Below are 20,293 nucleotides of genomic sequence, written 5' to 3'. Positions count from 1 at the left end.
ACGTTTATGCATCCAGTATAAAATTGGAATTGAGAGTTCTGCATTATAATTCAAGACATGCAGGGGGTGCCATTTTTGTATTTTTAAGATTTATTCAGTGTAAACAGAATATAACAAAACACCGCTGTGTCTGTCTGTGATGACATGTGAAAATACACTGCGCCTCCCACGTCACAAAAATAGCTTATTAAACCATTTCAGCAGTTTAGTATACCAATAACCTAAGTTATATCTACCTGGGGAGGTATACCTACACTGACATTGCTTTTGGACAGCATTTCCTTTGTATGACTTCCACATTCGTCTTGCACTGAAAGGCTAATTTGGGTGATGGGGGGAAGCATTAGGTTGTGGAGCAGCTGTGACAGACTGGCTGTTGAGTATGTCAGAGACAGACTGTGACAGCGTTTCTTTCAGTCCCACTGCAGCTGTCCCTCCATCCGCTCTCCTGAGAAACAGACACTGCAGTGCAGCTGCGGGCCTCTGGCAGGGCCCGGGCACTGATGCCTTTAACAAACGGCCACACATTTCATTTTATGAGCCTCCTACTGCCAGGGCATTGTCAGAGTTCATTAAAGCCCACACTGAAGCCATATCCACAGGATGTGACATCATAGTCTTTTGTGGCTTCTGTCTTCAATCGCCTTTCCAATGAATTGCAATGTATACCTCTGATTTAAACAGCTGGATTAATAGTTTTATTTACTATTAAAACTGTCATTTTAGCCCTCTGGCTTAAATCATGTGTTTCTTACGCAAATTAGTAAGGGGAGTGAATCTGTCTCTCAGGTGGACAAGTTCACCATCGAAGCGGTGGACCTGGGCCAGGTCTTCAAGATAAAGATTCGCCATGACAACACCATGATCAGCCCGGACTGGTACCTGGACCAGGTGGAGGTGATCGACGTGGACACTGAGGAGGTCTACCTGTTCCTGTGTGAACGCTGGCTGTCCAAAAAGAAGGAGGACAGACACATTGAGCGCTTCTTCTACGTTAAGGTAACCCCGGCTCCTGTCGGGGGCACGCTTCAAGCTGTGCTCTTGCTTTGCCTGTGACAGATTATTTGCTGACAGCACAGAGTGCCGACTTTGATATTTCAAATTGGCAAAACCTGCTGGCGTGGGTTTATTGGCCGTGCATGACTGTTTTCTCAGGGGTATGAGGGAGAGAGAGAGAGTCTTCACAGCTCAAAGAAGAATCTGAAGGGTTCATCGATGAGCATGAAGAGTCTGGACAGCAACATGAACAAGAAGAATAAGAAGAAGAAGGATGAAGAGGACATTGATGAAGGGCCTCGTAAGGGAGTCCAGAATAGTAGTTTCTTCCACAAACCCATAGTTTTCTCACTCTTCTGCATATGTGTAATTGCATGTTTATGCTGTATTTATTTACTGCTTGAAATGTGCAGAATGTTCTCTTTAGAGATCTTTGTAGTGTAGGGTTGTGTGCACCAGAAGCCTTCAATATTCCACTGCTATCACTCATGCTGGAATTTAATCAACGTTTATCCTTGACTTTGACCTGCAAGCAGACGCAAGCATTACATTTTTTTCGGCATAAACTCAGTGTGGTGGGTTTGTATTAGTGTTTTCTGAAGGGCAAGTGTTGATTGAATCCCAGCCCTGTAGTACATTGCTAATTGTAAGTGAGAAGTCAGCTGCATATCAAGCTGAAATCATACATGGGCCCACCTTTCTCCGTCTGTAGTTATCCCTTACCACTTCACTATCGCCACCGGGGTGGAGCGTGATGCCAGCACCACGAGCCGTGTCTACGTCATCATCATGGGGGCGGATCAGCTCGAGACCGCCAGGCTTTGGCTGGACCTACCAGATGAGAAGAAGTGTTTTGCTGCTGGCTCCCTTGAGAAGTTTGAGGTGTATGGCCTTGATGTTGGGGAGATCAAGAAAGTTGAGGTGGGGCCTGGTGCTAGCGAACACTAGGAGTTCTCTATCGCACTGGGATCATTTTTTATCACCTATATGTGCACCGATAGAACCGCTAAGGTACTAAAATATTGACTGAAATATTCAGAAATGTCACTGATTACCTAGATAAATCTTCAAGAGGTCCTCAAGACATAGACACACACACTGGAATGCTAGACTAAATCATGATTTATAATGTATAGATTATAATACATCATTTTCAATGAGCGAGTATCACTGCTTAAAATACCATTGCCACATAATTATACAGACCTTGAGCCCTGCCTGTCTGACTCACTGTTAAATCCCCCATTACACACCTACAGTTAGTGACCCCTCCGGGGTCAGTTCGTGGACCATCTGACAAGTGCAGCAATGAGCTGCTGTCAGTGTCAAAAACTATGCTATGATTGGCAGGTATGTCAGAATGTGGGATTAAACAGAACTTTGGCACATGAATGAGTGTTGACCTGTGACTCTGCACAGCTGGGGCATGATGGTGCCACACCAGAGAGCTGCTGGCTGGTGGATGAGCTGGCTGTTGCTGTGCCAACCAAAGGGGTCATGTACGTCTTCCAGTGCAAGTGCTGGTTGGCCAAAGACAGGGGGGACGGGCTGACAGCGCGGGTCTTCAATGTGCTGGATGCAGACAGCGTCACCATTGCCCAAAAGGTACATAACTGTGCAAAAGTGTAAAAATGCAGTGAGATCTCCTGCCCCATCCCAACTCCCTGAACAATTAAAAAATCTTAGGTAGACATGTTGCATAATCTGCAAGAGAGAGTTATTGTCTTAAATTGAAAGCAATTTTGTTTATTTTGGATTCACTTACACATTTTCTGGTGGTCAGGGTTTTTGGAATATTGTGAATCATCATATTATTGGATCTGTTAGATGATTGTAATTTTCTGAAGAGTGCTTGTTATTCAGACCCCAATCAGACCTTGTCCTTGTGTTGAATTTGTTTTCAGAGAATAACTCTGCTTCCTTTTCAGATGGCTGGACTGAGACTGATTGAGAGTACATACTGTACTGTCATTATATAAAACTTGAGTTTAAACTGCCTGTTACTATTGTGTACTATTATGATTGCCGCCAACACACAAATTGCAACTGTTATACAGCTTCCCTATATTTCTAATTCTGCAGTATCATGGAAACAAAGCTTGATTTGTGAAGTTGAAGTTGGATGATATTTGTTTATTTTCATGCCCTTGGGGAAGTGTTCTTTCCAGAAACCTCTGTCGATGTTCCAAATGCCCTTCGGGAAGTGTTCTTTCCAGAAACCTCTGTCGATGTCGAAGATGCATTTGCTGGATTGTCATTTCCAGGAAATGTTCTCCAATTAATATAGAATATTATTAAGTCCCTATGAACATGTTTGTTAATTGTAAATTGTTGGGCAAGTATAGCAGAGAGAATGGAAAGGGGATCTTGATTGCAGTATTTTCTTCCTTCAGGTTATCTATCAGGCCACAGTTGTCACAGGTGATGTTCAGAACGCAGGTACAGATACCAATATCTACCTGTCCCTGTTTGGAGCCAATGGGAGCACAGAGGAAATCCTTCTGCAGAAGAATGATGACAGGTGACAGTGCCCTCCCACATCACATTGGCAGTAGGGACTAAATGGTAAAATGGTAAATGGTTGGCATTTATATAGCGCCTTTATCCAAAGCGCTGTACAATTGATGCTTCTCATTCAGGAGCATTTAGGGGTTAGGTGTCTTGCTCAAGGACACTTCGACACAGCCTGGGCGGGGGATCGAACCGCAACCCTCCGACAGCCAGACGACTGCTCTTACTGCCTGAGCCATGTCGCCCCATGTCGCCCCATGTCAACTAAATTGAGTTAGGGCCAATCAATCAACCTATGTGATCTCATCATTGATTCAATTCTATAAAAGCTATGTCCATATAAACTTAAGCTGAAGAAGAGCTCTTCATATTAGTAGGGAACATACAGTACACAGTTACAGGTAAGTAATTGCAGGCTTTGCAGATATTTTTGAAGGTTAATGTGGAACTCAATGGGTAGGGACAGTTTTATTTCAAACTGAGATGAAGTGCCGACTTTGCTTTCCAATACTTCCTAGGTTTGAGAGAGGCCAAGAGGACACCTTCAATCTGGAGATCGATGACATCGCTCCGCTGAAAAAGATGAGGATTCGCATTGATGGGACTGGAAGCCGCCCTGATTGGTTCCTTGACCAGGTTGGAATTGAAAACATTTTACAATGAGAACCACATATTTTGGAATATGTGAGAAAACTAAAGGAAAAATATCATGTTTCAATCGCTGTTATTTATAGATGATATAAATATACATAGACATAACGATAGTTAGTCTGATCAGAGATGTGGATGATAATTACTGCCTATCACTTCTGTTGTGTTTTGAGATAACCCCTCTTGTGGCATAAGAACAAGCTACATAATTGTATTAGTACTAATGTGGCTTTTGGCCTGATGAACACTAATCACACTGTTGAGGGGGGGTCATGACTTGTGTCTGACAAAAAGACAGGGATGACATACCACTGATGACTGAAGAGAAGAAGAATACGCTCCAAGACTGTCCTGCTGATTAGAAAACTAGGTCATTAATTATGTACCAAGATCACTAGCTTCTGTCAGTTTTGATAAATGACCATACTAATACAGTGCAACAAAAGACTATTTATTATTTAGATTCATTTAGTGGTCAGAACACATTTCTCAATGGTTTCCCACACAGGAACTGACCTGAACAGTTTAAACAGTCATGTGTTATTATGCAGCAGAACCCGCAGATGAGCACTGCTGTGGATAAAGAAGTGCTGTTATTTACATTGCCAATGGTGCTGTGATATGGGATTTCTGCTACATGATAATCCGTTAAAATGAATGTATGTGACATGATGGCGTTTTGCCCAGGCATGCCAACTTCTAGCATTTTTGCATGGTAATGCTGGTAATGCTGGAAAATGTCATATGGAAGTCTGAATATACACTCAGTGAGCACTTTATTAGGTAATTATTAGACCATTATTTTGACTTACTGGTTTATGCTGCTGTAGCCTATCCACTTAGAGGTTTGATGCTTTGTGTGTTCAGAGAGGCTCTTCTGCATACCACTCTTTTAATGCATGGTTATTTGCATTACTGTCATCTTCCTGTCAGCTTCGACCAGTCTGGCCATTCTCCTCTGAACACATTTCTACTGGCAGAACTGCTGCTCACTGGATGTTTTTTGTTTTGTGCACCATTCTCTGCAAACTTCAGAGACTGTTGTGTGTGAAAATCACGAGAGATCAGCAGTTTCTGAGATACTCAAACCACCATGTCAGGCACCATCAATCATTCCACAGTCAAAGTCACTTAGATCACATTTCTTCCCCATTTGGTCTAAAAAACAGCTGGACCTCTTGACCATGTCTGCATGCTTTTATGCATTTAGTTGCTGCCACATGATTGGATGATTTTAATATTTGCATTAACAAGCTGGTGTACAGGTCTACCTAATAAAATGATCACTGAGTGTATATGCATGCGTGTGTGTCTGTCTGTGTGTGTGTGTGTGTGTGTGTGTGTGTGTGTGTGTCATTTAAAGCCATGCTGATTCCTGCCATGAATGATTTTTTAAATTACTTGCTTTTTAGGCAGAGTGAATGCAGATTCATTTCCGTATGCTAATGGTTAAGACAGGATGAATCCTCTCCATTTTTCCTCATGGTTTGGTAACCAGATGGCCCACTGTAAATACTAGCTAGCAGGATGAGACCCGAGACTGAATTATCAACCCCTGTAATTAGCCATTTGTTCCAGAATTGCTCCTGTACCCTTCCCCCTCCCCCGCATGTGTCTGGTCACATCTCTCCAGACTGGGGCCGAATGGCCTCTCCTTCTCCTGTATATTTGCACTTTTATTAGACATTGCAGCTGTGTGCATAAGATTTGAAGGCAGACATTTTCATCGCTGCTAACAGTATAACAAACTGCCTGGGGTCACCATTTGTCTCTGTGAAGCCCTTGTTTCAGCATGTGGCAAGATATTCGGAGCTGCAAGAGAGAGGGCGATTACTGCAGTGCGTCAATCAAATAGCACTGTCGAAAACACGTTTGGTTTCATTCACTCAAATCGAGTTAAAACACCATCAGCTGTATTTGTATTTAACTAAGGTTGAATTAATATTCTAAAGTAAACTGTTTATTATTCAAATACAGCCCATGGGCCTTATTTCATTACATTGGTCAAACCACTTAGCATACACTAAGTCTAGCATTATGATTGTAATTATTTGCAGTTATACAGTAGTTATTGATTATTATTGCCTGTGATTTTTTTTTTTTTTTTAAGATAAGCCCTGGGGTAAATTTTACACACCCTACTTCAGACACACACATTTTTACGGGGCACACAGGTGGCACTGAATACAGCATTGCTTTGGCTCTAGATCTTCTTGCGGAATCTGACCACAGAGGAGGTGGCCGTGTTCACTTATGAAGACTGGCTGTCCAAGACCAAAGGGCCCAAACGCACCCTGATCTGTGAGATGGCCGCTGTGGTGGATGATGAGGAAATGGTGGAGAGAACAACCTATATCATTCAGGTCAAGACCAGCGATGTCACAGGTAGGACCGGCACATAGAATCATGCAGACCGATGATTCACCATTGAGTTGACAAGAAAACTATACTTATTGCCAGACAATATCATGAAGAGTACGTACAGTGGCCTCAAGAATTATTGGCACCCTTAATAGAAATTGAGAAGAAAGGCTGTATATATTAAACAACATGGATAATTAACTATATTCTATATTCAAACATACGGGAAAACTATTATTTCACTATTGATTTTATTTTAATATATTTACTTTCATGTTTCAATGTTTTTTATTTAGTAATGATATTTGTTCTGAAAACCACAGGTGCCAAAATTATTGGCACCACTAACAATTATTGTAGATAAAATCAAACAAAGTGAAACAAAGATTTGTACTTTAATTTAGTTAATATAGTTCCTATAGACTGAAATTGTATAATTCCATCCCTTCATGTTTCACTAGAGTATAAAAAATTTGGTAACAAGCATACATAATCCCTTTGTCAACCACCAGCATGGGAAAAGCCAAAGAACTATCAATTCAGAAGACACAAATGGTAATTGGCCATGGGTGTAATGAGTACAGAAAAATACATACATGGTTAAACATTCCACTTAGAACTGTAAGTGCAATAATACAAATCTGTAAAACATGGAGTCATTGCAAACTTGCCAGGAAGAGGGTGCAAATGCATATTATCCACACAGACAGTAAGAAAGATGATGAGGGAGGCCATCACAAATGATAGGAACTGTGGCTGTCATATTGGCCAGGGGTGTTTGCACAAAGTATTAAACCAGGGGTGCCAATAATTGTGGAACCTGTTTTTGGGGGAAATATTTTTTTATTTGAAAAATGTAAGACTTCCATTGAATCAGTAATAAAGCACACTACTTTACACATGGAAAATAAAGCTTATGTCAATACTTTTTATTTTTCAGTTTAAAGCAGTTTTTATGCATATATTTTAAGGTGCCAATAATTTTTGAGCTGAATGTATATCTCTTTTTGCAAAGCTTAAAATTAAAACAGAACTGTGTGACTGAATAATGTAAACCATAAGTGCTTTCTCAGTATGAGGACAGTATAATCTGTTTGGGTAGTATGCTGCCACCTTAAAACAGGAGCGCAGTGCGGAATACACACCTCCCAAACTGAAGGCCAGCCCCGCTCTGAAGCCTCTGTAGGTAAAAGATGTTTGCACATGTGACAAGAGGAGTCAGGCACTGACGCACATTTCATTACACCTTTCATCCTGCCAGTTTCATCAAAATTCAAACAGTTCTCTTGACTGAAAAATGCTGCATTCTGCATTTCAATGAGACAGCAGCGTTGCAAAATTAGCTGTTCCTAGCAGTACTGTTTCGACAGTATATGCTGCAAGCACACACACACACACACACGTACAAACGCACGCACACATAAACATATGGCTTACAGACATGTTGCCATTGACCGAGGGCGCAGTGCTTCTGCACATTCCACCCTGCCAGAAAACAGGATCTGTCCTCCGGAATTCTGCAGGAATGAGCATAGAGAGGGTGAAAATGCAGAAGGATTCTGATCCTTCACTGGTAAAGGTTATTTCAGCTTGGAGGTAATTGGCAGTCGATGGAATGAACAGAATGAAGGAATACTTAATAGATGGGAGCACTCTCCCTCCCCCCTTCTCCCACTCCACCACACAACAGAAATAAAGGAAAACAGCCTCTTATTTTCAAGGCAAGAATAGTGCTTCCCACAGCCGGTTCATCAAAAAATATCAAGCAAGCCGTATCATCGCATCCATAATTTAAGCACATATTGTGCCTTTTTTGTGACCGTGATTAGAACCATGTCTTTTAGTGATTCTTTTAAAAACAACTGAACTGGAAATGTTTTTTTTGCCAGTTCCAGTGGGTCTGGGGGAGCTGCTGCGTAAGGGGGATATTTGAATTTCATATGGTTTCCAGTGTCTGCTGGTGTAATGAAGATGTTGTTGCAGTGTGTGTTTTCCCCTGTGGAGTCTGCCATGCGAGGCATGTCTGCTCTCCCTCATCTCTACCTGAGCATCTGTGAGGCTCAGCCTGTCAGTCACACGTGCCCCTCAGGTGCCTGTGCTGATATGTAGATATCTCTATCACTGGAACCATAAAGCAAGAGTGACTGGCCTGTTTCTGCAATATCATTTCTCTGCACCACCATCTTAGAAGGCCAGATAAACCGGCATTTATTTCACAGTCACTCTGGCAGTAGAGAACTGAAAAGACTGGAAGCCATAGATTAGTCAAGGTGTGAGTACTTTTTTTTTTTCCCTGTCCAGCCATCTTTAAAAAAACAAATAAGACTAGAGTTACTCACTGGTCACTCTGTTGGTAGAGGAAAGCTGAATAACATGGTAAGCTATGGACTCACCAGCCACCGGTTCCAGACAAGATTTTCATTACCAGATTTCCCTCTTCACTTAGGCTTGATTTCCATTCATCTTCTGCTGCATGAAATGTGTCTCAGTGCAAACATATGTATCTACTGAGATGGCTCAGTAATGCAGACATATGGGAATATAAGGGATTTTTCATAATTCCAGGCATTAAACATCTAATGCTTAGAAGGTTCTGGATGTCCATTGACCCGACCATTTCCTTCAAATCCTGTTGCCCTGGGCTGTGCTCAAGTTCAGCTCAGAGCTGTCTGCTCTTCCCACTTTCATGATTTTCAGCATGAAATATAAATGTTCTGTGTCCCTGGTGCCAAAGGGGTGGAAAATTTGTATTTACTAGCTATCTGCTAATAACGGCGTTGCACAGAGCGTACTCGGATTACTTTCCTTTAAGAGAGGACACTCTTTTTAGTAATGGCTTTGCTTGTTATGTACGGTAATTGTGTTAGTCTGTGTGTATAATCATGCATCACAAAAATCATCAATCACTGTAAATATATGGAAGCTGTAGACACCAGGCCACTATATTTTAAACAGTTAATAAACCATATGACAAGTAAGACACACACCTGGAGAGTAATTAAAAGGCTGATTTGTGAGGAAATAATTTGCCAACTGGGCTAATTCCACTAGGTAGAAAGCACTTTGGGAACAGAAATGAGGAATTTAATGTGCAGCTTCATTTTTTTCCCCTCACACTGACAGTAATTACATGATTACTGTATACTTGTCAGGTTGGCATGCCATTTGCATTGTCTGAATGCTTGTTCTACATCTTTTCAGGGCACTCCAAAACTTTAAGTTTTTGTAATTTTAGTATAGTGATTAAAATGTAGTGAAACTTACTCTGATAAATGCAGAGTATGGATTGACTTTACTCGGAAAAGAACTAGATTTTTTTGTTTGCCTAATTGCTATGCTGTAATTTGCCGTAATCATTGATGTGATCACACTGCAGTAGTCACTGGAAGCTGGCTGTTTCTGTTCTGACTTATAATTTGTCGTACAGCATGGGTTGGATGAAAAAAGGCCATATTGAGTTAACTGAAAGCAAGAACAAAAAACTGTATGCAAAATGAAGGATTTTTAAATGAGTTCCATTCATTTCCATCTGGGCAGGCACCCTGATGATTGGGAGCTCTGAGATAGCTAGCTGCCAATACTAGTGCTATGTCTGTCCTCATTAAAGCCCTGCCCTGATTGAATTGCCTGTTATGGTTCAGTGATATAATAGGTTATACAATAGCTGACTGTCCATTGAAGTAACTTGTTTTTTAAGAAATCCAATAAAACAATTCTCAAGATAGGGCCTGTGACCATTTAGGTGAAAAGAAAAAAATGAATCCAGCGAAATAAGCCTTTGATCCAATCACACGATAACCTGATAAAGTATCTGCAATTGGGTAAACTCCATCCATTCAATTTAAAAAACCTAGTTAATGGCAATACTCCACTGTCAATATTCATGATGTAATAAAACCGTAAGACTAAAACTAACAGAAAAAAAGATCCCCCCTCCCAAAAAAAAAGAAAAAAAGAGCAAGTTTAAACTAGGCAATAAAACCCAGGAGCAGAGAGGAATCTAATGTGCTTTTGTTTAGAGTGAGTTTTATACAAATAGAGACCTTAAACACGCGGCAGCTAGCTCACCCCTGTCTGTTCTGCCCTCTTCTTCTGGCATCTCATTTGTTGCTCGGGTGGCTTCAAGCACAAATGCAAATGTGGTTCAGCAATGGCCAATATGAATGGGAATACTAATAGGTGACAACATCCATAAAATAAATGTATACTAATTAGAAACTCTGATTATAAAACCTTAGTCTTAAACTGCGAAAAGCGTCAAATTGAAAAGAGTTTGGGATTACCTGCAAAGAATGCAAATTACGGGCTCAGTAATTATGATCCCGGGCTTGATTGAACCTGTCTCATGTATCGCTCATATAATATTCCTTAATAGTCTTTTATGATTGATAAAGACAGATTTGTTTTCGGTTTTCTCAAAATGATCTCATCACATAAACTTCAGTAATTGCCCTATTGTTGGAATTGCTGGTATGTAGGTACGTATATGCATACACACTCAGGTTGAAGTTGACAATGGTATGCAGAAAGAGCATCTCTGAACACACAGCACATCCAACCTCTAAGTGGATAGGCTACTGCAGCAAAAAAAATTGGTCTAATGAATATCTAATAAAGTGCTCACTGTATATGTATACACAGTGTATAAGACATGCACGTTAGGCTACTTTGGGGCTACAAAAGATCATGTGCTCAGTCAACTTACCTTATAAATAAAGGTTAATAATAATAATATGAAATGAGCTTATGGGCTTCATTTCCCAGGGCCTATATTGCATTGCCTTTCTGTCAACATTTGACAAGTGCGAATACAACAATTGTGCAGGTGGACTTAATAACAATAAGACCTAAAGAATGACCGTTGCAGCATATTAAGATTCCATCGTGCAATTAATGTAAAGGTTGCAAATATTGAATTTATAAGTTGTTAATTTAGCTCATGACTTATAACAGTTATCTTCCTTGGGAAATATTCTGGTGGAATAACTTTGCCCAATAGTATTATGTGATCTGGGGTGACCTTTGCTTAATTAATAATCTGTTGCTCAGCTGAAACTCCCTAAAACACAGTACCGAATCCCTCCCCTGGTGCCGTGCTTATCCACATTTGGAGTGTAGGCCAGAGCAACAGTGAATCCTATTTTAAGGGCCAGTTCAACTCATATGAAAATGCACTGAGCCTATGGGGTATTGTCATAATGATGATAACTGTGACCTCACATGATACTTTGGGCAAGTCCTTAGGCTGTGTTTGGTAGAATATTTTGGATCCTAGATTACAGTAGCTACCATATTTTATTCTCATTTTCACAATTGTACTATGCGTATTTCTCACATACTATAATAAGTATATCGTATTCATGCCATCCATGCCATCCATTTTTCTGTATTAACTTCATTAAATGTCTGTTATGTATTATTTGAAGAAATGTAACAGAATTTGAGGGTACATTGTTTTACAGCGAACCGCAGGGCTTGCTCTTTCAGCAGATCCTCCATTAAAAGCATTTGTGACCATCTGGTTCTGGAGCCATTCATCTGGTTCTACAGCCAGCTTGTCTATTGGGCAGGAAGAGGAAGGTTGGGTTGGAGGCTTACAGCACACCCATCAGAATGCTATGGTAGCCAAAATAATGGACAGCCGGGTCTGTTCTGACTTTTATACACAACAGTGAGCATGCTGCAATGTTAATTGCTTAATTCTGGAAGCACATCTTTGTCATAGCACCTACATTCAATATCATAAATAACCCTCATTTATTCAGCTGTTTCCTTTATTTTGGTAGTTACCTGTACCCTGGCTGTTGAGTCAGCGTACCTGAGTATCTGAAGAGGGGTTGCCGTTAATTAGTATCCTCCACAGTTTCCCTGCTTTAGATGTTTTTTACTTTGATCAGCTGACACCAGGTTCTGAAGACTAAGTAACTCTGATGAAAGGGGCACTGGCTGGTTAATTTAATTTCAAGCCACCTCTCCAACCTGCCCGACACCCCCCCGACCCCCCCCATGAGGATTCGTAGCTCATCCTTTTAGTGATCCATCAGGGACATCTCTCCTTGTCAAGAAGATGTGAGTATGTTGGGAGGTGGTGAAGGCCAAGCATCGCAGTCAGTTACTCCCTCTGTAGTCTGTAGAAAGCACTCTGAGCACTCTCAGAGAACCCACTAGGCATCTGTAATCAGCCCCTAGTGGACTTATTCAATCTGTAATTAATTAATTCATTTACTTATGTAACCTTTAACCAGGGAATCATCCCATTGAGATTATATTTCTGTTTTCAAAGGCCCGGCAGACATTTGAGTTACAAAAAAATGCATTAAATTGACAAATAGCTAAAATTAGCACTCTGCTATAGCTGTGATCAAACGTAAAGAGCAGAGCATGACTCACAGTTAAGTATAATTGTTCTTTTTTTCTTCATAAGCGCAGATTGTCGGGCTATTTTGGATATTCCAATAGAAATTATTTATATATTTACTCAGCATCATATCGTATACAGTAAACCTGGAACAGCATATCCCTCCCGCTCCACTGCTCTGTTAGGAGTTTGACTGCCATTGCTTTTTGTCTTTATATTGTGTTGGTATTAAGAGGACAGACTGTCTCCTTATGAGATCATGCATGCTTGACTTCTGGCTTGTTCTGGCTTTTTTTGCCAGTCTGCAGGAGCCTTAACATGGCCATGATAATGGAAAAAGTCATATGTCAAGTGGGCCTGTCGCTCCATCAGGATCTTTATTAAATTCAGATGGAGGATAATCTGCCAGCGTAAGATAGAGAAAAGCTCCATCAGCTTTAATAAAGTGTTGTCTGATAAACTGCACAGCTGACTTCCTGTGGAAGCGCTCCACTGTGCTGGTGACGTAGCGTAACTGGAGACCTGCGTCCTCTCTTCCCTCAGCGGCTGGCACGGACGCCAACGTGTTCCTCATCGTTTTCGGGGAGAACGGCGACACAGGCACCCTGGTGCTGAAGGAGTGCAACAACACCAACAAGTTTGAGCGGAAGCAGACGGACGTATTCCGCTTCCCGGATGTCCTGAGCCTGGGGGACCTGTCCAAAGTGCGCGTGTGGCACGACAACACAGGTTAGCCCGCAACATCCTACCTGCGCTACAGAGTGAGGCTCAAACCAACATCACAGACACAGAGCCCTGTTAGGACTCATTTACATAAACCACTTCCATATCTGTGTTTACCCACAAACGTGGAGTTGTATATGATAGAACACCTCATTGATAAGCAAACAAAGACTCTGTGTATGAAAGAGCCCCAGTTTGGTGGAATTAGTAAGTATCGGGGTGTCCTATTTTAGAAACACGTGTCAGGTGGTTTTGCCTGATGTGTGAAAGCAGAAAGCCTGTGCATGAATAATGCAGCCTGTTACAGCTCTGCCTCTGCCTGCTGATGTGAGCAGAGGAGAGGAGAGGTGACAGGCCCTCTCTCACCACATTTCCACAGATTTCCAGGCTGAGAAATTAAACATCATACCCCGTCGGGCTGATGATTATTTTGAAATCTAGCGAAACATTACCGGCACGGTATTCAACGCACGTTTGAAGCCGAAGCTGTCGTTCCTTATTTATATCATCTTCAGCCTTCATTATAGCCAACCTTCACCAACCGTCACATGAACACTGCAGTTCTGCAACACGGGACGCTATGTATATATCATATCTTTGGAAGAAAATTAATCTTCTGGAGCAGAGCTGTAATATAGGGACAAGTGTCTTTATTGCAGTAAATTATTATATTATTACTAGACGATGTCCTCATCCAGGGTGACCCATGCGTACTCTTTGAATTAAAGTGGATTGATTGTGATTAAATACTTCAGGGCACAACAGTAGTGCATTAGCTGAGGTCATTTATAGGCATAAAGACATAGACATAACAAGTAATGCAATACTATGGACATAAAACCTTGTAATGGAAGGTAGAATTATGTAGGCTGAGGTGCTATAAATAATGGCACAGCCACAACGGGAATATGGGATCACAGTGGCATTAATGAGTGGACCTCATATATAGGTTCAGAAAATTTACTATGGGGCTACTTGGCCATGCCGGATCAACAGTGGCCCTCGGTCGAGAGAGCCACTCTGTCACAGTGCTGTTTTTGTTTGTTTATTTCCAACTTAAAATCAGTTCAGGCCTGTGTACCGCAAAATCAAAAGTATAATATAGTCAATTTCCAATCTATAAAGATTTTTTTAGCCATGCCATTGACATCCCCATGCTGTATCGCTGCAGTTTTTACTGTATAGTGTGAGGTATGAACATCAGGGCCAGGACTGAGGCCCACTGGCCATGCCATTGACATACTCATGCTGTATCAGTGCACTGTATACTGTATGGTGTGGGGTATCAGGGCCAGACTGTATCAGTGCACTGTATACTGTATGGGGTGGGGTATCAGGGCCAGACTGTATCAGTGCACTGTATACTGTATGGTGTGGGGCATCAGGGCCAGACTGTATCAGTACACTTTGTACTGTATGGGGTGGGGTATCAGGGCCAGACTGTATCAGTGCACTTTGTTCTGTATGGTGTGGGGTATCGGGGTATCAGTGCACTTTGTTCTGTATGGTGTGGGGTATCAGGGGTATCAGTGCACTTTGTTCTGTATGGTGTGGGGTATCAGGGGTATCAGTGCACTTTGTTCTGTATGGTGTATCAGGGCCAGGCCCAGGCTGTATCACTGCACTTTGTACTGTATGGTGTGGGGTATCAGGGCCAGACTGTATCAGTGCACTTTGTACTGTATGGTGTGGGGTATCAGGGCCAGACTGTATCAGTGCACTTTGTACTGTATGGTGTGGGGTATCAGTGCACTTTTTACTGTATGGTGTGGGGTATCAGTGCACTTTGTTCTGTATGGTGTGGGGTATCAGGGGTATCAGTGCACTTTGTTCTGTATGGTGTGGGGTATCAGGGCCAGGCCCAGGCTGGCACTTGGAGCATGTGGATGTGAAAGATGAAGTGCTGGACCAGACCTTCCGCTTCCCCTGCGACCGCTGGCTGGCCAAGAACGAGGACGACGGTCAGATCATGCGGGAGCTGCCCTGTGCCAACAACGACTTCCTGGACCTCAGCGAAAAGACCAGTGAGTGTGCTTCAGAGCCTGACGTGTCCCCCCACATACTGATGGTGCATACTGTCACATGGGTAATGTTAGTCAATGAAACTGTATTTACAGCTTGTTTGATAAGAATACAAGAATACAAGAGTACAGTGGAGAGAATGACAGTGGATGGTTGCAGGGTGGAAATATTATTCTTGGAAAGCCAGAAAGTATTGTATTAACTTCACTTCTCCTAAATTATTTAAATTGAAATAATGATTTTTGTTACACTACTTTCAAAGAATATGAAATAGTCGTCACAACAGCTGACATGGATGACGCAGAGACCAAGGAAAATGTGTGGATTGCACTTGAGGGGAAAAAGGGACGTTCAAAGGAATTTGTAATGGAAAATTCATCCAAGAAAAAGCGGTTCTTAAGGTATGTGTTTATTTCTTTGTCAATTATATAATTGCCCTATTTCAAAAGGAAAAAAAACTAACTGAATATATGAGAATAATTTTAATCTCATCTCATTACGTTTATGAAATTCTATCACATTTACAGATACGATAATGTAGAAGATGAAATTTACAGTTCAGAAAAAAACATAAAAGTATGGGCAAGCTTTATATATTGATGCATTCCTTTGCGTAACATTATTGTTACAGAAAATGGTTTAAATATATGTCTATTTCTATTGGAAATAGAATATTAGTTCAATGTACATTTCTATTTTTCAGGGGCAGTACTGATAAATTTGAGTTTTCCTCTAAAACCTTGGGTGATATTGCGGGCATCTGCCTTGGACACACTCCAAAGGATGGTAAAAAGGTGAAGAGTGAAGCCCACTGGCATGTAGAGGGGGTCGTCATCACAGAGAAAGAGCTGGGAAACAAGTGAGTCCAGCTCAGGGAGGAGAGGTCACCCACATTTCTACACCACAGGATGCCAGCTATTTCTGCTTGCAATTTATTTTAAAGAACTATTAGGGCTGTGAATAAGTTTGAGAGTATATCTGTGGAAATATATTTCTTGTTGAAATTGTATGTATAAAATCTATAATTTTCCCATTTTTGAGCATAAGAATGCGTAAGAATGCATAGGGCATGTCACCTGTATTGTTAATTATGCAGCATTTGTTAATCTTGATTGCGGGTGTAAATGATTTTGGAGGTTACTACACCAGCTGTGCTCTGTTCTTTTCCACTCTGGCGTGAATTCAAACAGCGTTTGTCCTTAACTTTACCTCACAATTAAATGTGAGTGTTTTTCTTTTTACAATCACAAAAGGTTCTAGTTCAGCAAACACCAAAATGAACTCAAACAGTTCATTGTTTGAACTGTTCAAACAAGACAAATCTTGTTTTAGTAGAGTATACCTTATTACTACATTAGCTTATATTTATAATTCCTTTTCCCATTTAAAAAAAACAAACATCACTTGCCCCACAAATATCATGTCCTCTTGATCTCGTTATCAGGTATATTTTCCAGTGCAACGCTCTGATCCCACTGTCAGCCAAGAGGGATGAGTTCATGACCTTTGAGTGCACCAAGGCCATAGAGAGCTTCGCCAGCAAAGCCCGCGGCCTGGTCCCGGTCAAGTACGAGATCATCGTCATCACGGGCGACGAGAAGGGCGCGGGCACCGACGCCAACGTCTTCATCACCGTGCACGGCTCCAACGGAGACTCGGGCCGCCGGGCCCTGCGGCAGAAGTTCCGCAACCTGTTCGAGCGCGGGCGCACCGACCGCTTCCTGCTGGAGATGCTGGACATGGGCGACCTGCTGAGCGTCCACATGGAGCACGACAATGCCGGCATCAACCCCGGCTGGCTGCTGGACCGCGTGGAGGTCACCAACACCGCCAACGGCGTCACCACCATCTTCCCCTGTGGGAAGTGGTTGGACAAGAAGCGCGCAGACGGCCAGATCAAAAGAGTCCTGTTTCCCAAGTACTGACGGAGCTCACCCAGCTTCTGGCCCAGTAATTCACTTTTTACTGGAGTTGGGGAGGAGTGACTCCAAATGAAACTCATTCCATTTCTTGATTTTTGTTATTTTAAGGCCAAGTTATACAGAACAATTTAAAATCTAAATTTCTGTTCTCCTTTGTTCACTTATAAGAAGATTTGTCTTACACAAGGAATAGATCAAAGCGTACCTGTGTAAAACTTGGCAAACTAAGCTGTATGAGAGACTGCCTCTCTCTCCAAATCCCATCAGTGATCCTGTTATATCCTGTGGGCATGTGTAGGAGGGAGGCTCTAGAGAGGATATGTGAAGCCCTATCGGGGCAATCTAAGCAGCTCCTCATGAAGCGCTTTGTCCACTACGAAGCAAATTATAAGAGTGAGGAGGAATGCTGCACTCAAAGCTTCCAGCTCCCCTCTGTGTATGTTTGCCAAACAATCTTCAACACAAAACACTCTAGAGCTGGTAGAGTTTCCCCATCGATGCCAAGCAAATGGCATGTGATTACTGACAAAACACCACCTCTCTTGTGTTTTATCGACATATGGTGACTTCAGTGAAACACAGGCATGGCTTTGATGTTTTGGAACAGGAGACTGCCAAAGGAGCAAGCATTAAACAGTCAGACAGAGAAAAAAGTGCAGACAGAAGGCAGATGTTGTGCACAGTCTCCCCTTTGGGTTAAGCTGGTACCAAGTACCACAGATTCTCTCTGCCTGGTACAAACCACATATAACTGACATGACGTGGTACCTATAAACCATAACACCATAAAAAGCATAGTAGCTTGTTCACATTTGCATTAGAGGGTGTGCATTGTAACAATACTCCCTTCCCTTTCGATTATATTTAGCAAAAAATGAACTTATTATGGAATCTGATTTTCCTAGATACCTCTAATTCTTGGGATATCCCAAAAATGTCAGGAGGTTCAGCTTGGGAATTATTCAAATACATGAATTACAGAATTACAGCAAATGATGTAATCTCAGGTTTTCCAGACACTGCAAAGAGATTACATGGTTCATGAAACATTTGAAACCCTGGTTGTATGCCCTTGTGCCACCAATTTCTTTTTTTACAAATAGTAAATACAGCTATTATTTGAAGTGATGCTGATTTTATTCAATAGTTGTGGATTTTATACAAAAACAAAAAGTCAGTTGCAAGATTGTTGTTACCCCTTATACCTCAATCACCTCTTCAACACTGGAAATTATATATGTATCTCAGGCATGTACGTATGAATTACAAATTAATAATACAGGCATACACATGCAAAAATAATTAAATGATGACATAGTAGCATAATAAAATAGAAACAAGAGGGAATATATTTATGTAATGTGTATTGGTGTAAGGGCATAAAAGAAGAAATATAATGCATTTTGTATGTTTATAGACATCACTGTATGCTTATGTTTATCATGGGAGGATTTTTCCATCAGTCTGTGTGAGTGATAATTGGGGCCAATCAGGCATCACAAGCAATCTCTCAGTTGCTGATCTTATGCCACCAAAAGTAATTTATTATATTTCTCTTTGCATTAATTAAGAAACTCATAAATAATTAGAATCTTACCTTTTCACTGCACTAAAGTTCCACTGCAAATTTCTCACATGCAAATAATTAGGTTACAAATTACAACAATTTCAGTGGCCTGTATTGATTAATGTTAACCATTCGAGGTGATTCTTCTTAACAGTCCGAGATCATGTGGGTGTGTGTGCCTGTGTGTGTGCATATGGAAATATGGTAAATATATGACCAATGCGGTTTTTGCCAGTGTTTGAAAGATGACTGAATGCTTGTGTGACAATGCCACATGCTGTAACTATAAACACATGCTCAAATAATTCTAATGGCATAATGAGTTTGAGTGTGTAAGCAGTGAGGAGTTTAAATTCTATTTTCTTCCTCAGGCCTAAATGTTGATGAGATACCTAATTATTTACTAAATACTAAATACTTACTCAAAATGCCATTTCAACCCTATGAATACCAATGAGAGTAATAATAAAGAATTCAAGAATTCATGAATCATGAATTCCTGATTTATTCCTGAATTATTTAACAGCTGAGTTTGATTTCTAGAATGGGCAGTTTTGTTAATGCAAAGAGTGTGTATATATGGAAATACGATTATCAAGCATATTTCCATTATATGCACCTGTGATGTGTTCCAATTTATGCCTCTGAATTTTGTTCTTTTGGAGTATGAAGTGGAAAATGTTCATGTAAATTTATAATTGGAATATACACTCGCCAAGCACTTTTTTAGGAACATTTTTACTTTATTAAACCTACTTATTTATGTGACAATCTAATCAGCCAATTGTGTGGCAGCAGTGCAATGCATACAGTCATGTAGATATGAGTCAGGAGCTTCAGATAATGTTCACATAAACCATCAGAATGGGGAAAAAATTTAATCTGACTTCGGAATGATTGTTGGTGGCAGACAGGGTGGTTTGAGTATCTCAGAAACTGCAGATTTTCTGGGATTTTCACACACACTAGTCTCTAGGGTTTGCAAAGAATGGTGCAAAAAACAAATAACAAATCCAGTGAGCAGCAGTTCTGCAGATAGAAACGCCTTGTTAATGAGAGATGTCAGAGGAGAATGGCCAGACTGGTCAAAGCTGACAGGAAGGTGACAGTAATGCAAATACACCACACTTTACAACAGTGGTATGCAGAAGAGCATCTCTAAACACACAATGCATCATAACT

At 41.1% G+C, this 20,293-nt stretch overlaps 1 protein-coding gene across 1 annotated transcript; it reads left to right on the top strand.

Moving 5' to 3' along the window:
• Positions 1 to 411: 411 nt before the first annotated feature.
• Positions 412 to 19,600, top strand: LOC133141414 (lipoxygenase homology domain-containing protein 1-like). Its single transcript, XM_061261948.1, has 12 exons — positions 412 to 999; positions 1,156 to 1,297; positions 1,709 to 1,917; positions 2,416 to 2,601; positions 3,390 to 3,517; positions 4,026 to 4,143; positions 6,366 to 6,543; positions 13,421 to 13,606; positions 15,454 to 15,624; positions 15,885 to 16,023; positions 16,326 to 16,481; positions 17,067 to 19,600. Exons 1-12 carry the CDS (start codon positions 862 to 864, stop codon positions 17,545 to 17,547), a joined length of 2,232 nt encoding a protein of 743 aa, XP_061117932.1. The 5' UTR covers positions 412 to 861; the 3' UTR covers positions 17,548 to 19,600.
• Positions 19,601 to 20,293: the final 693 nt, after the last annotated feature.

This window comes from Conger conger, chromosome 12, assembly GCF_963514075.1.
Source record: "Conger conger chromosome 12, fConCon1.1, whole genome shotgun sequence".
Classification (NCBI taxonomy): Eukaryota; Metazoa; Chordata; class Actinopteri; order Anguilliformes; family Congridae; genus Conger; species Conger conger.
Note: the sequence above shows the minus strand (reverse complement) of the source record. Positions and strands in the feature narration are given on the sequence as shown.

What these genes read in the sequence shown, in the direction of transcription:
- LOC133141414 (XM_061261948.1), top strand. Translation starts at nt 862, where the DNA reads ATGATCAGCCCGGACTGGTACCTGGACCAGGTGGAGGTGATCGACGTG. An exon ending in GGGAGATCAAGAAAGTTGAG is followed by an intron (nt 1,918 to 2,415) that starts GTGGGGCCTGGT and finishes GACTCTGCACAG; the next exon opens with CTGGGGCATGATGGTGCCAC. An exon ending in CAAGACCAGCGATGTCACAG is followed by an intron (nt 6,544 to 13,420) that starts GTAGGACCGGCA and finishes CTCTTCCCTCAG; the next exon opens with CGGCTGGCACGGACGCCAAC.